Source organism: Ambystoma mexicanum, chromosome 14 (genome assembly GCF_040938575.1).
Source record: "Ambystoma mexicanum isolate Mex_15411 chromosome 14, UKY_AmexF1_1, whole genome shotgun sequence".
In the NCBI taxonomy this organism is placed as follows: domain Eukaryota; kingdom Metazoa; phylum Chordata; class Amphibia; order Caudata; family Ambystomatidae; genus Ambystoma; species Ambystoma mexicanum.
Window position 1 is genome coordinate 182,703,935 of NC_090940.1, and position 15,275 is coordinate 182,719,209.

Genomic DNA, 15,275 nt, shown 5'->3' on the forward strand with positions numbered 1-15,275 from the left:
TAGGCTTTCTCTTGGGGTGTACCTGGCTCTCATCTTAGATTTATTCAACAGTTTACGGGGGTAGCCTCTTTTGATTAACCTCTCATCCAGTATGTCGGCATGGTGTTTAAAACCCACCAGGTCTGTACAGTTACGTCTTACCCTAAGATACTGTCCAAAAGGAAGATTATCCTGTAGGCTCCTGGGGTGAAAGCTCTTATAGTGTAGTGCAGTGTTCCTGTCACTAGGCTTGCGATATAAGGTGCATTTCAAAACATTGTCAATGTTCAAATGTAGAAAATTTACACTCCACCTAATACATTCAAGAGTGAAAATATGTGTGTTACAGTTGTTCAACCAAATGTGAAATTCCGACAGACTATTCATCTCATCCTGCCAAATTAGCTGGAATCAATGTACCGTTTCAAAAAAATTCCAATAGGTAATTATTTTTTTTATAGACATTTTCAGTCTCGTGCACTTTGTTATGTTTTGTGTGTTCTTGTGTCCCACACCCTAATGCCTGCCTGGTTTTCGACGTGTAATTAAACAAAATATAATAAACTAAAATAAATAATGCGAACAAAATGAGCATCAGTGCGACATGCCCCCGTGCACGGTGCTATCATCGTCGTGGTGTGTTAAAGGAATGGTTCGGTCAGAAAATTTTATTGGCCAAAAAGATGGCCAATAATAAAGCAAATATCTAAAATATATATATTTTTTAAGTCCCTATGGAAAGTTTTGAGCAAATGAAGCTCAAACTTTAAAATTGGAAGCACTAGGGGGCATCCATTTTGTGATTTCAGGCAGCCTCCTCGGCTCTGCCTTCGCGGCACTAAACAAGCAGCAAAAGCCCCCTGCTGGGAGCTTTTGCTTACTGCAGCCTGAGCAGAGCTGAGGAGGCTGCCTTCACTTTCATTTTACGTTTTCTGTGCTCCCCAAGCCCAGGGAAGCACAGAAAACGTAAAATGAAGGCAAAAAACCGAGGCGCTCCAATTAAAAATATAACATTGTTGTATTTGTGATTGCCGTGGTTGGAAAACCTCCTGGGATCCCCCAACCCTGAGGGAGTCCAGGAGACTCACAGCGAAAGCTGCCGCATTCAGAATAACAACGTTTTTGGATTTATTTCTAAACACCGCGGCATGGAAACACAACCCTGTTGTGTTTCTGCCTACAGCAGCTTTCAGTTTGGAGCTCTCGGGCTCCCCCCGGGGAGCACCAGAGACCCAAAGTGATAGCCACGGCACGCAGAAACACAATGCAGTTGTGTTTCAAAAACGCTGCAGTTTTTCTTTCTAAGTTTCTCATGCTCCTACGGCTTGGAAGAGCGCGAGAAACTTAGAAAGAAAAACCGCCACGTTTTTGAAACACAACAACGTTGTATTTATGTTTGCGGTCCGCAAACATAAATACAACGTTTTAAAAGCTGCGGTTTTATTTCTAAGCTTTCCGCCTCCAGCCTGGAAAACTTAGAAAAAAAACGCAGCTAGTGCTTATTTAAAAAAAAAAAATAGCATTTACCGAGATGCAGCTGCAGCTTTCCTGCCTGTAGTCTCTGTCCCCGTCCTCCGAGTGCGGCAACAATGAACCAAAAGCCACCAAGTGGTAGCTTTTGTTTACTACAGCTGACTGGCTTTTGCTTCATTAGTGCCGCAAAAAACGCAAGCACAGGCGGCATCCATTTCACAAAATGGATGCCCCCTAGTGCTTACAATTTTAAAGTTTGAGCTTCATTTGCTCGAAACTTTCTATAGGGACTTAAAAAAAATATATATATTTTAGATATTTGTTTTATTATTGGCCATCTTTTTGGCCAATAAAATTTTCTGACCAAACCATTCCTTTAACACACCACGACGATGATAGCACCGTGCACGGGGGCATGACGCACTGATGCTCATTTTGTTCGCATTATTTATTTTAGTTTATTATATTTTGTTTAATTACACGTCGAAAACCAGGCAGGCATTAGGGTGTGGGACACAAGAACACACAAAACATAACATAACAAAGTGCACGAGACTGAAAATGTCTATAAAAAAAATAATTACCTATTGGAATTTTTTTTGACGCATTCTGCTATTTTTCAGATAAGCCGCAGCTCCATGAAACATTTCAAAGATGAGGTTCTGCACATAGAATCCTATGGCATCCAGTAGAGGCTAGATTTCACACATCAGTGTGTGGTAGAGAGCCAGTGTAGTTGGATTAATGCTAGACAATACAACCAGGGGTGGACTGGCCTCTAGGAAACTGTCGAAATTTCCCGGTAGGTCTCTGCACCCAGGGCCTCTTGTGTGCGGTATTTTCACATTTTCTCAGAGGAAAAGGGTTGGCCTTGTTGAAAAAGTGTGATATGGGCCCACTTCGAGAATTATTTCCAGGGCCTCTTTTGATTCCCAGTCCACCCTTGGCACCAATGAAGACTTTTTAGAGAATCAAAAACCCTAATCTGAAGACCATCACGTAGAAAGTGAACCTTAACTCACAACACCACTGCTTTACCACGCTCATTTAAAAAGTTAGGTATTTTACACGGGATAAGGAGGTTTGATCGCATGAGATTTGTTCGAAGCCAAATCCATCAAATTTGTTTTGGGCTGAATTTGGCCGCAAATATATGTGGGGGGTGGGTAAAGATAATAAGGAAGGTGGGGAATTAAGGGGAGGTTGTGCAGGGGTTGCCCCCACATATATCTGCAGAAAAATGGCTTAAAGGAAAAGGATTATTCGATGGATTCGACCAATGCTCCTTCAATGAACTCACATAGAACCTTTTACACGAGTACTATAGTTAAATAAGTGAAGTCTTTTGTAGCTCTGTGGTCCTGTGTGTTAAGGTTCAATATTGAATCTAATGGACTTTGTTTAGAATGAGCTGTGCCCTGCCATGCTTTTCTCTTTGATGCCCGATGTAATTTCCATTCCCGCCTACTAGATATTTTTACTTTCCCCTGGTGCCACGCTGCGTTTTTCTTAGGGACGGGGCCTGGACTCTGCCTTCTCTGGAATACCTACTCTGAACTGCACTCAGAAATTATTCTCTCTGACTATCTACTTCCCTGTCTCCTCCTGAAGTCTGGATGTTGGGAATTCAGTCAATATCAGTAGTTATTGACTGCATTCCAAACATTCTGATTCTTTGACAGGAAATCAACAAAGGCCTATGCATGCTAAAAGGTGGTGTGCCACTATATCATGCTTCACAAGTGTTAGGGAGAATTCTCATAAATGTGTTAATTTCCCTTACCTTTTGTGACCCCCAGCAACTTTGCTGGATTTTTAGGACTTGAATTTTTACCTGGAAAGAGTGTGAGCCTTTTTTCCCACTCTTTCATGTATTTTGATGTGTGTTTTGCTTTTGTGTTCTTTGGATATAGAGTTTTAAACAACTCCATAGGCATAATCTGTTCTTGTGTGTCACACAGCACCCTCAGTGCAGTGGCACAGGGATGCCTTTCAGACTTCCCAAGGTTTAAATACCTTCTCTGGGACTGACTACTGTCTCCCAGGGAATGTGAAGTTAAATTGACTTTGCTAGTCTTTTTAAATTGCTAGGACCAGCACACACTGCCTTACAGCAGAGTGCTGGAGGGAATACCTAGTATTCCCTATGCCTAGAAAACTCATGTAACACTCATATGCTACCCTTTCCTCTCAGAATGGCTGGTGGCAGTGGTATTACCATGATTTTCCCGAACGCGACCTGTTTAAACACTCCGGTAGCTAAAATCCACTGGAGACATTTTTTTCAAGATGGCGTCTGAGCCCCCTCTGTAAAAACAGGTTCCGATCGACTTTTTTCGCCATTTTTTTTTGGAACGGTCCTTCTAGTGTTTGTCTCTGTGCGCCAAACCAGGTTTGGTCCTTTTGTTCGTGAGCCTTTGGCGGGCTTCAGGACTGAAGTCCGCCCTTGGCGTCTGAGTGTCTGGGGTGGACAGGATGTGAGGGAGGTGCCCGAAACTCCCTGTGCTTGGTCTCCTAGGAGACCCAAATGCACTCTGGCGTGATTGGCTGGCTGACTCTCCGGCAAGGACAGCCACCCTGCTGGGTAAATGACAGCTGGGCTGGAATGAATGGGAGCAAACTGTTTAAAAGCAGGTCTCTGGGACTTGGAAAGCAGAGTCGACCAATGGAACGAAAGAACCGAAGACGAGCTGAAGGAAGACGACTGCTGCAACTCCTGGACTGTTGGTTTGCCAGGTTAAGCCCTGTTGCAGGTCCGAATTGCCTGAAACTCCCTTGACAGAGAAGCCCCTTTAAGGACAACTTCTTCCCTTGAACTGGTGGGAACAACTAACTCGCAAGCCAACTGGAAACCATCTCCATACTGGCCGAATTTTCTTCTGAGTGCTGTTGAAAACCGGATAGCCACTGATAAGGATACCAGTTTGTGGACTTTAGGGCACTCACACCTTAAACCGACATTTTGCCGAACATGTGGATCCATCCCCGTGCAGTGCAGGAACCTCCCGACGTCCTCCCTCTTGTGCCCACGATTAAGACACAGGAACAGAGAGATATGCAGGAACTGCCAGAAACAACTGCCTCAGGTACAGCTTTTCTTCATTACCAAGGTACTGTGCAAACGCGGTTGAGAACGCCTCTCTGCCGCAGTGAAAGTTTGTGAAACTTTCCCAACTTTGGAGTCTTATTCGCTCCTAATCCGACCTATAACTCTTTTTCGTGCAAACTACTTCCAAGAACATTGGCAAAGACTTAATCATTTACTACCAGAATGGTGCTATCCTACCCAATACACTGATCCATTGACTTTGGCCGAGGCCTATTGAATTGAACTGCCTCTTGTAGTGAACTGAAACTATTTGCCCTGCCGAAAGAAAGTATTCGTGTTTGATTCTTATAAACTTTGTCTTTTTACTCCCTTTTGATAGTTACTGAAGTGCCATTTTGCTCCCACTTCTGTGGAGCCTAACTTGTTCAAAAACGTATTGGTTTAGTACTGTAGTGTATTATAGTGTGATATTGAGCTGCTTATTGCTAGTGGAATGTTTTCTAACTAACTGTGTAAATAAATTAATATTGTTTTACCAAGAAACCTTGAGAATGTGTTTGTTTGAACCACTGTGATTGCAAGTCCTTTGCATAACACATTGTACTGCTCATATCCCTCATGAGATAAGCCTGGCTGCTCAGCCCTGCTACCACAAAACTGTGTAGTACAGACTTATACCAAAGGTGAGATTGTGCTTACACCTGTAGTCTTAATTGTGTGCAGTGTTCCCAAAGGGTACTGCATGTAATTCTGCCTAACAACAGTGTTCTACAACAATGTGGCAGTTTGCACATTTTCCACATTTGCAAGTAGTCACATGTCTATACACAGAAGTAATCTGTACACGCCAGGCATGATCATACGGGGTGGCCAACATGCTAATGAGGCTTTTCTTTTCTGCAGGTTGCAGTGTTGCTGATGGATACTCAGGGGACATTTGATAGTCAGTCAACACTGAGAGACTCTGCCACAGTGTTTGCACTTAGCACTATGATCAGCTCCATACAGGTAAGAAGGGAATGGACCGCATTTTCTACACTGTTCCTGCGAGGACTGTAGTAACACAACATATGGAAGGGGCAGAGAAAAAGAGGGATTCCATCAATCAATCAGGAGATGTTTCTCACAAAAAATTATAAAACCATCAGTGCTCACAATTTGTAATATAGTCTTGTAGACTGAATGAGGGGTCATTATTACAGGATAATGACCGCTCCCGAGTTATGGTGACCTCTGCCAAGGTCAAAGCTATTAGCGCGTATGCAAAAGCAGTCCAGGTTTTGGAGTTTTGTTGCTGAAGTGAAAATCGGTTAGTTTAATAGTTAAGTAAATAGAGAAAGTGAGTTAGTACAATTTATGTCGTTTTATTTTGTAGTATTTAACTATCAAAGTTGTCTTTATAAGGCAAGCCTTTTTATCATGAACTTGGCTGTACTGGAATAGTTTTAACATGAGTATGCATTAGATGTGATGTAAAAGTGAGCTGTTTCTCTATAAGCAAGCCCTTTCCAATCCTTTAGCTTTCACTTTGGTGCATAAAATCTGATGCTGCAGTGAAAAAAAAATCCTACCAGAGAGAGTGTCTTGCTGAAAGAAATCTTGCTGGGGAATTTAATTCCTACTTCCTGAATGTAGAGAAACACTTTCTGTTGTTGGGTGAGGGGGGGGAGAATATAATACCTTTTCATGAGCCACGTAGTTGGGTGTGATATTTTCACATGTTACATCTTTTGCCTGCTTCTGAAGTGACAACGTTCGGAATGCAGTCAATACAAATAGTTATTGCCTGCATTCGGGGTATTCTGATTGGCTGAGAGGTGGTCTGCCCCATTATTGACCAGTGCCAAGACAGGGGAGAGGCTATGGAGCAGAGATGAGGTCTCTGCTGTGCTAACCTCCTCCATCTGCTCTTTGTATTTCATTTTACGCCTGCACGAGATGTTTTGCACGCATAACATTAATGGATTCCTAGGGATTCCTCCTGGGTTTTGCACTTGCTAAAGACAAGGTGGATGCCATAGGAAACCATTATGAAGGGTTCCCTGCAAAGATAATTTTGCAGTGTTTATTCCTTCACAAGACGCAGAGTTAAACTAAAATATGAACAGGTTTACACCAGACTGTATTCTTTAGTGTTCCGCTCCACCTTGTGAACATTAAACACTGCATGCTAGGGACCCATGAGCAAGTAAGTGGGGATATTTGTGATGCCTGCATGTATATATTGCCATCTGCAATCTGGCTCTGGACAGGCATGTAACACACAGCTTGTGGGTGTTACATGCCTGTCCCCTATCTCCCCATTGACAAGCCATGGCATGCTAATTCCTACCACCCTCCCCACTAACTACCTGCCCCTCCCTGGCTACAAACACACACTTTAATATCACTTGGAGGTAGCTCTAACACACAGCAACATCACACTTTTCGTTATGTAGAGCCTGCCAGTGTTATTTCAAAGCAGCATTCTGATGGTTAGTGGCTTAATTTCAGCTGTAAACAAGCTTCTGTGTAAACCATATTTCCCAATAAAGTATGCATTCAGCCACTTGATTCTTAAACAATATGTGGCTTTGCATCTGTTCCTTGCATGGCAGTCATGTTATAAAACAAGCACTGGCAAAGCCAACAGCTTTAGCTTGTGCATTAGATAAGTCTTTTCCAGTAACTGACATCATATGACCAGGTATTCACAACATTTGCCAGCTGTTGCCATCTTATGGATAGGTAGGTTGCTGGGCCGTGGTTTGAAGCTTGAGGTGAGCTCGAACCAGCCACTTGGCTTGGACCCAACTGACATACTGGCCCAATAAAAACACAATAGCCCTGCTGAGTTGTGCTGGGGTCTCCCCCCCCCCGGCGTACATTACAACAGCCAAGTGGGAAAGAGCCATCAGGACACTATCGCCCCTTAATTCTTGACCTCTCTGTTGTAATTAGCAACACATTCCAATATCCTCTTCAAATACTATCCTACAAAACCATGCCCCCAACACAATATTTTAATTGTAAGGAAGGTACACCTACTGGTTTTGCCAATGTTTGTTGAATACAATCTACAGCCGGTTTTCAATTTGGAATTTGAAATAATTTTGAAATTTGGCCATGAACGGGGAAGGGAGGGGGCAGAGATAGCGTTCACTAGTATTGCCATACATGAAATTCTGTTTTATTTTTCTCAATCAAGGTATATAATTTATCACAGAATGTCCAAGAAGACGATCTTCAACATTTGCAGGTAAAGCTCGCCAATCGCAAGTCCAAGCCATGTGTTCAACTGCATGATGTTAGGACTTTGTTATGTGAAAGTTCCCAAATTAATAATTTTTCTTAAAGTGTTGTTCTTCCCAGTTGCTGTTTTTCTGTCTTTTTTAATTCAACTCTAAACTGTTAATCTGTTTTGTTGCATTATACTGCCACCTGGTGGGCACAAATAATACCATTCAAAATTAATGTGACAGCCATTCCAACGACATTTGTAGTATATCTCCACCCCATCTTCAAATATCAAATGTCACAATGAACTTTAGTTTCGTCTTATTTTAATTTAATTTTATTTATTTATATCCGGGGACCAAGAATGCTCTTTTAATCACAAAACAATGTACACTAGATAAGAAATCAAATTTGATGGGAAGCAGTGAGCTCCTTACAATGAGATGAGTTTGAGTGACATTTTCACCTGGTTGTGGAGGGGAATAAATAAAACAATCACTGGGCGAAACACATTGGTGGACTTGCATTGATTAAGGACAACCAACATTAGACATTCTAAGTACAGAGCGGTGGTACGGCAAGCTGTGTTAGGGATGAGACCACGATGGACAAAGTGCTATAGTAGAGGCAGAGAAAGTGAGGGACAGAGGCAGGTTAGAGGTAAGAGGAAAATGTTAGCTGGTAGGCAAATGAGAGGTAGGTTAAGGGGTAACTATGTGGGAAGGTAGGCTTTTAGTTTGGTTTTGAACAAAGCAGTGTGGATTGTTTCTTGGATGTTCAGGGGAAGTGAATTCCATGCAAGTGGAGCAAGAAGAGAGAAAGAGCGGGAGCGAGAGGAAGCACGGGGAGGGTGAGGTGCCACAAGGGGAGTCGAGGAGGCAGAGCAGCGATTACGAGAAGGCTTGTGGAGTTGAGTAGAGGAGGTTACATTTTCTAGGGCAAGATTGTAGTCTATGAATGCAAACATGTTATATGCCAAAAATGTTTTGATGTGTGTGTGTATACAGTAGTGATACATTTCAAAGGAATAACCAACACATCGAACATTTTGCTTCAGACACTTTTCCAAATGTTGCCTCCTTCTCGTACCTACTGTAGTGAATCGGGGTGAGCATTAGTAAATGAGGGTGTCTAGAGAGTGAATTAATTGCATCCAAACAATCTTGCCCCAGACAAATGAGGAATCCAAGCAAGTTGTAGTAGCAGTGGGTTCAATGGTGTAGATTTGTATAGCCGGACAAATATACACACACACATCCAAAACTATTTTTGACGTGGGTTCAACGGTGTGGATTTGTATAGCCGGACAAACATACACAAACACATGCATAGGTTCAGCTTTATATATAAAGATTAAAGAAAACAAAATTAAAATTTGTTTTTATCACGCCACTCCAAATATGGGAAATGGCAAGGGTACAGTTAAAGTTCCTTCATGAGAAGAGAGCACAATCAATCATCTTTCTTGGACATTTTCTCAAATGTGCTGAAGCCATCGCGTGACTGAAACATACCGCAAAAAAAGAACATCACTTGGAAAAGCTCCATCTGATTCAAAGCGAAAATCAATACCAAGAGCTTCTGAAACACAACAACAAACAGAGCACAACTTGCCGACCAGAGGACAAGAGCAACTTTCTCCAGGGCACATGAGACACCAGAGGAAACTGAAGCAAGACTTGCTGACATGAGGACAAGAGCAACATCCTCCAGGACACATGGACACCTCTTGATCAGGACACGGGCAACACTGGGTACCCCAGCTAGTTTTATATAACATACAGTTATAATTTCAGTCTTAAAAGAGATTGGATTTGCTCTCACGCTGCACACACACACAGAATATCAATCACAATCACACAGTTGCAGCCTGACACGTGTTTCGAGCATCCCGCTCTTCCACTGAGGCTGCATAATGGTAACTATAATTGATAAATATCCAAGAAAAAAACAGTTGATATATGCCACATGACAAAATAACGTAAAGGCCCAAACCCAAAAAGACAGGGCAGTTGTGGTGGTAAAAACAAACCAGAATTAAATAAGCATTAGACAATTATTTTCAAAATATTCAAATAATGCAAAACATCAATGATTCAAAAGGATATGTGAAGTAACACACACCAGAATATGACAAAAAAGGATATCGAAAGGAAGGAACAAAAAGGATTGTTATTTAGCAAAACATGAAAAAGCTCATGGTGTCAATGGTGATCATCCACTCAATACATGTGTAGGGGTATTGCCAAAAAGATTGTACCTTAGTCTTGGCTTCTTTTAAGCTGATTACTAAAAAAGTGAAGTTGACAACAAGATTGAATACATTTGGTAATTGCCGAAAGGTAAGCGTACACATAGCGAATTCAAAAATTCTATTGAGTAAAGTTAAGGAAGGTAAAAACCAGTTAAGCAACCAAGTTTATAGAGAAAAGTTGCTCACTTACCCGTGAGCTATTGTAACTAGGTTAAAAGAGTAGAATTAACCGTGGGCTCCACTGCAGAAAAATTCTAAAAAAACACTATGTTTGCCGTTTGTGTGACTAACAATTCATATTAATTTTCATACAATTAATGAAGCCACAAGCACATATATATTGTAATGTCGAATTAAGGAACACGTACCAATTGCTTGCAGTTGCAGATGCGGCTTGATTTGTAAATTGTTAATTGTGCTGGAGAACCTAGTGCTACTATTGATAAGAACTATAAAACATTATACACCCGTTTACGCAGGCATCATGATGAAGTCAAACTACGCAAGTCGCAGAAATTTCCGCGGGATGATAGGGACTATCGCGATAACTGTGTGAATACCTATCAACCAAAGTATGACCAAGTATCTCGTTCACGCACTAGCAGTATAGCATAATCACCTGCAAGTTCTGAAGTTGAAAGTGATGGGGACAGACACAACACTGATGTAGACCTTGCAGAGGCAACAGGCAGCTCTGAGGTTAATCCCTCTGATGATACGGAGATCACAGAAGGTGACCACACAGCTACTACTCAACTGACGCCTTTTTTTAGAACAAATACGCAGGTACAAAAAAGGCAACCGTCAAGCGGCCCTAGCAGCTATGAAAAAGGTCAAATTCCAAACACTTTTAGTCACAAATACTGCAATCCCAGACCCAAGCTTCGGGGCACAAGGGGTGGCCAGTCAACCAGGCGTAAACGCCCCACCCATCCAACACAGAGTTACACGGGCAACATACCAACAAACTCTGAGGAATCAGACAAGATAGACCTAATTCACAATCTGAGTAGTTACTCACTCTCTTCAGACAAACGTGCTGTCCTCAACAGAGGACTTTCCTTTGTACCCACTGGACTTAATGAATGTGTCCAAATTCAGATCAATCTATTTAAATTCATACGTAAATTAAAACGAAAGAAATTCTTTTCGACCCAAATTAAGTGCTACAAAAGCAAGCCCCATGAACCCCTACCGTCTGACATCACATTACAAACAATGTTAAGTACACATGTATTAATGTCCGTTGATGAATGAGAATTATATCCCAGTGCAAATGTGATGGACCCATTGCATGATTTAAAAATTCAGCAACAGAGTTTGAAAATAAAAGAACTGTCTAACAAATCAAAATTCATCCCTTTGTTTCCGAAGGATAACCTGATCAACACATTCCACCAAGCAGTGATCAATGATATTCATAAATTACAAGATTCTTCCAAGCACAAGAGCACCATCCTTGAGCCCATCTCATTGTACATTAATGAATGCCTTGCACCGTTGGTAAACACTATACCGACATTCATTTGTGATACTATGCATATTCTCCAGATACTCGATCAACTTCCAGTATTAGCAAACCTGGTGTCACTTGATGTGAAAGCTCTTTATATGTCTATTAATCATCAGCAGTCAATAACCAGTATTGATTACATTTTTCGTGAACACTCAGCCTCATTCTTTGAACACATTGAAATGATCAAAGATTTGCTATCAGTTGCCCTTTCGAATAATATGTTTCTTTTCAACAATACTGACTACAGACAACTTATTGGTATTGCGATGGGGGCAAGCTACACCTCTGCTCTTGCAAATATTTTCATGCATAACTATGAGCAACAGATTGTCTTTTCCAACCAGTTATTTCAACCACACATCTATATGTGGAAAAGATATATAGATGATGTGATTTTGGTCTGGCAGGTATCCATTGAATGTCTGAATGATTTTGTATCTTATTTAAATATGAACAACTGGGGCATTCAATTTACTCATACTTTCAGTTTCACAAGTATCATTTTTTTAGATATAACAATTAGCATCTCTGAAAACCAGTTTGTAACTAAAACATTTCGAAAGTCAACATCTGTAAATGCAGTCTTGCATGCAACAAGTTGTCATAGGAAATATGTGACCTCAAACATGCCGAAAGGAGAACTTGTCAGTGCAAGACGCAATTGCTTGTTACAAGATGATTCAGAATGCTCTGTGATACTCCAAAGATTCTTGGCAAGAGGCTATGATCACAAATCAGTAGATAAGGCTGAAAAGGACGTGAGAGTTATGAAGAGAAGTGATCTACTCACATCCAAAGTCCATAATGATACTGTAAATACTCAGACATTGAAATGTATTACCAGATTCAACGTAGATAGTTCTGTTTTCTACAATATAGTTAAAAGGCATTGGCATATTCTTCAACTTAATCGAGACATTGCCTCATGGGTGGCCACCACACCCAGTTTTATTTACACTAAGGCAAGCAATCTTAAGAACATACTCTCACCCTCCTTCAGGTCAACCCCGCTGCACAAACAAGCCTGGCTGCACCAGCCTCAATACCAAGGTTTTTGAAAATGCGGGGGTTGCTCGATGTGTGTCTATGCATATGAAACATCTGTTATTGATTTTGGACAATTGGGTACGCATAAAATCAATTCCTTCATCAACTGCAATTCCAAATGTTGTATCTATTGTATCAAATGCATTTGTGGCCTTTGCTACATTGGGAGTACAATTCGTCCGTTAAAAATTCAGATTAAGGAACATTTATCATCCATTGCACAACCTGATTCAAAATACCCCCTAGCCACACATTGGCAACAAGTCCATCAAATGGACAACAAATCAATGATTACATTTGCAGGGATGATGAAAGTTTCCCTACCCCAGCGTGGAGGCAATTTGGTTCTCAAACGTAGGCAACTAGAAGCCTGCCTTATTTGCCAATACCAAACTGTTGATAATGGTCTCAACACAGACCATGAACTATCTGTGTTTTTGTGATTCATGTGTTATTATGATAGTGCATCATTACATATAGACTAGTGTCTATTTTATTGTTACTACCTTGCTGGAAGTTTACTTGCATAATATCATAGTTCTCCAATCTGATTCAGTGGTGGCCATCCAACCAGTCCATGAGCCTCATTACGAGGTTGGAGGTAGCCATGGCGCTATTAGCGCCATGGCTGCCTCCAAACTCGTTCCGACTCCGCCCTAGTGAATGGAGCAATTACCGGTCCATTCCAAAGGTTGGCGGGACCGGTAATTCCCCATTCCCATTTGAGCCCCGATAGGGCTCAATGGGAATGGGGAAGGCACTAATAACGGTACCGCAAATTGCGGTACCGTTATTAGCTCTAGAGTCCCTTTGCGGGTCCCGTCCTTAACGCTTGAAAAAAACAGGCGTTAAGGAAGGACCCACAAAGGTAACTCGTAGTAGGGCGGTAAGGGATTACCGGCACCGGTGCCCTTACCGGTGCCGGTAATCCCTTACCGCCCACCTCGTAATGAAGCCTCATGTGTTTGTACATAAGTAGTTCTAATATATGAGTTTTCCTCATCACATGTCTTACTATAATTGGCATGAGTAAGAGGGTCCCTGAGTATGACCCATCAGCATGCTCATGCCATTTATGCACAATAGCTCTTGTCGTCTCATGGTTCGCGACACCTTTGCGCCTCCTTGGAGTCCCAATATATTGTCCTCAATAGCAATTGACGTAAGCATTTACTTAATTATCTCCCCCCGTAATTGGGTAGTGACTACTTTGATTTGTTTTTCTAATGCAGACTTCGTATTGTCCTATACACATGAACTATCTTGCACATCAGCGACGTTTAATTAATCCTGCTGTTACTTTTTCATTCAAACTCAAACACTCCCCTCGGCACCACATCTTGAACATTATAATTAGCATTCTATTTGGGTTCCAACCCGTTTGCAATGTTTTCCGTGGCCACCCATACGCGCAAGATGGCGGCTCGGTTTACACCCCTTTGCAGCCCTTGCTTATATGTGCTTGTGGCTTCATTAATTGTATTAATTGTATGAAAATGAATATGAATTGTTAGTCACACAAACGGCAAATATTGTGTTCTTTTGTTTTTTTGAATATTCTGCAGTGGAGCCCATGGTTAATTCTACTCTTTTAACCTAGTTACAATAACTCACGGGTAAGTGAGCAAATTTTATCTGTAAACTTGGTTGCTTAACTGGTTTTTACCTTCCTTAACTTTACTCAATAGAATTTTCGAATCCGCTATATGTACGCTTTTCCGGCAATTACCAAATGTATTCAATCTTGTTGTCAACTTCACTTTTTTAGTAAACAGCTTAAAAGAAGCCAAGACTAAGGTACAATCTTTTTGGCAATACCCCTACACATGTATTGAGTGGATGATCACCATTGATACCATGAGCTTTTTCATGTTTTGCTAAAAAGCAATACTTTTCAAGCATCTAGCAATCCTAGTTGCAATAACTCACGGGTAAGTGAGCAAATTTTCTCTATAAACTTGGTTGCTTAACTGGTGTTTACCTTCCTTAACTTTACTCAGTAGAATTTTCGAATCCGCTATTTGTCCGCTTACCTTCCGGCAATTACCAAATGTATTCAATCTTGTTGTCAATTTCACTTTTTTAGTAATAAGCTTTGATACCATGAGCTTTTTCATGTTTTGCTAAAAAGCAATCCTTTCTGTTCCTTCCCTTTCAATATCCTTTTTTGTCAGAAATCCTTTCGAATCATTGATGTTCTGCATTATTTGAATATTTTGAAAATAATTGTCTAATGTTTATTTAATTCTGTTTTTTCTTTAACACCACAACTGCCCTGTCTTCTTGGGTTTGGGCCTTTGCGTTATTTTGTCATGTGGCATACATCAACTGTTTATTTCTTGGATATATATCAATTATAGTTACCATTATGCAGCCTCGGTGGAAGAGAGGGATGCTCTAAACACGTGTCAGGCTGCAACTGTGTTGATTAAAACTCACAACAAAAGCAATTGTGATTGATATTCTGTTTGTGTGCGCAGCGTGAGAGCAAATCCAATCTCTTTTTAGTTCACCTCATTCAGTGGGTAATCAGACAGGTTCCCACTACCGCTCTCACCCGCAGCCCATCTGAGCCAACATAAAACGGTGTCCTTGCGCTGAACCTCGCGGGCTTTCTCTACCACCCTTTCTCACATCATTTCAGTCTTAGTCCTCAACTCCTTTGGTGGCCGTGTCCTCCATGGGCTCTGTCCATGGGCATCAGGTCCATATCATGATTACTGTCTTTCCATAGCACGGGC

General features: G+C 41.3%; 1 protein-coding gene across 4 annotated transcripts in view; it reads left to right on the top strand.

Annotated features, from left to right (window-relative positions):
* ATL1 (atlastin GTPase 1) overlaps nucleotides 1-15,275 on the top strand; it is a 390,297-nt gene that overhangs the window by 166,646 nt on the left and 208,376 nt on the right. For all 4 annotated transcript variants that reach the window (XM_069638885.1, XM_069638884.1, XM_069638882.1 and 1 more), the window contains 2 exons: nucleotides 5,405-5,509; nucleotides 7,689-7,739. In XM_069638885.1, the coding sequence (XP_069494986.1) occupies nucleotides 5,405-5,509; nucleotides 7,689-7,739 (156 nt within the window). The remainder of the gene's footprint in view (nucleotides 1-5,404; nucleotides 5,510-7,688; nucleotides 7,740-15,275) is intronic.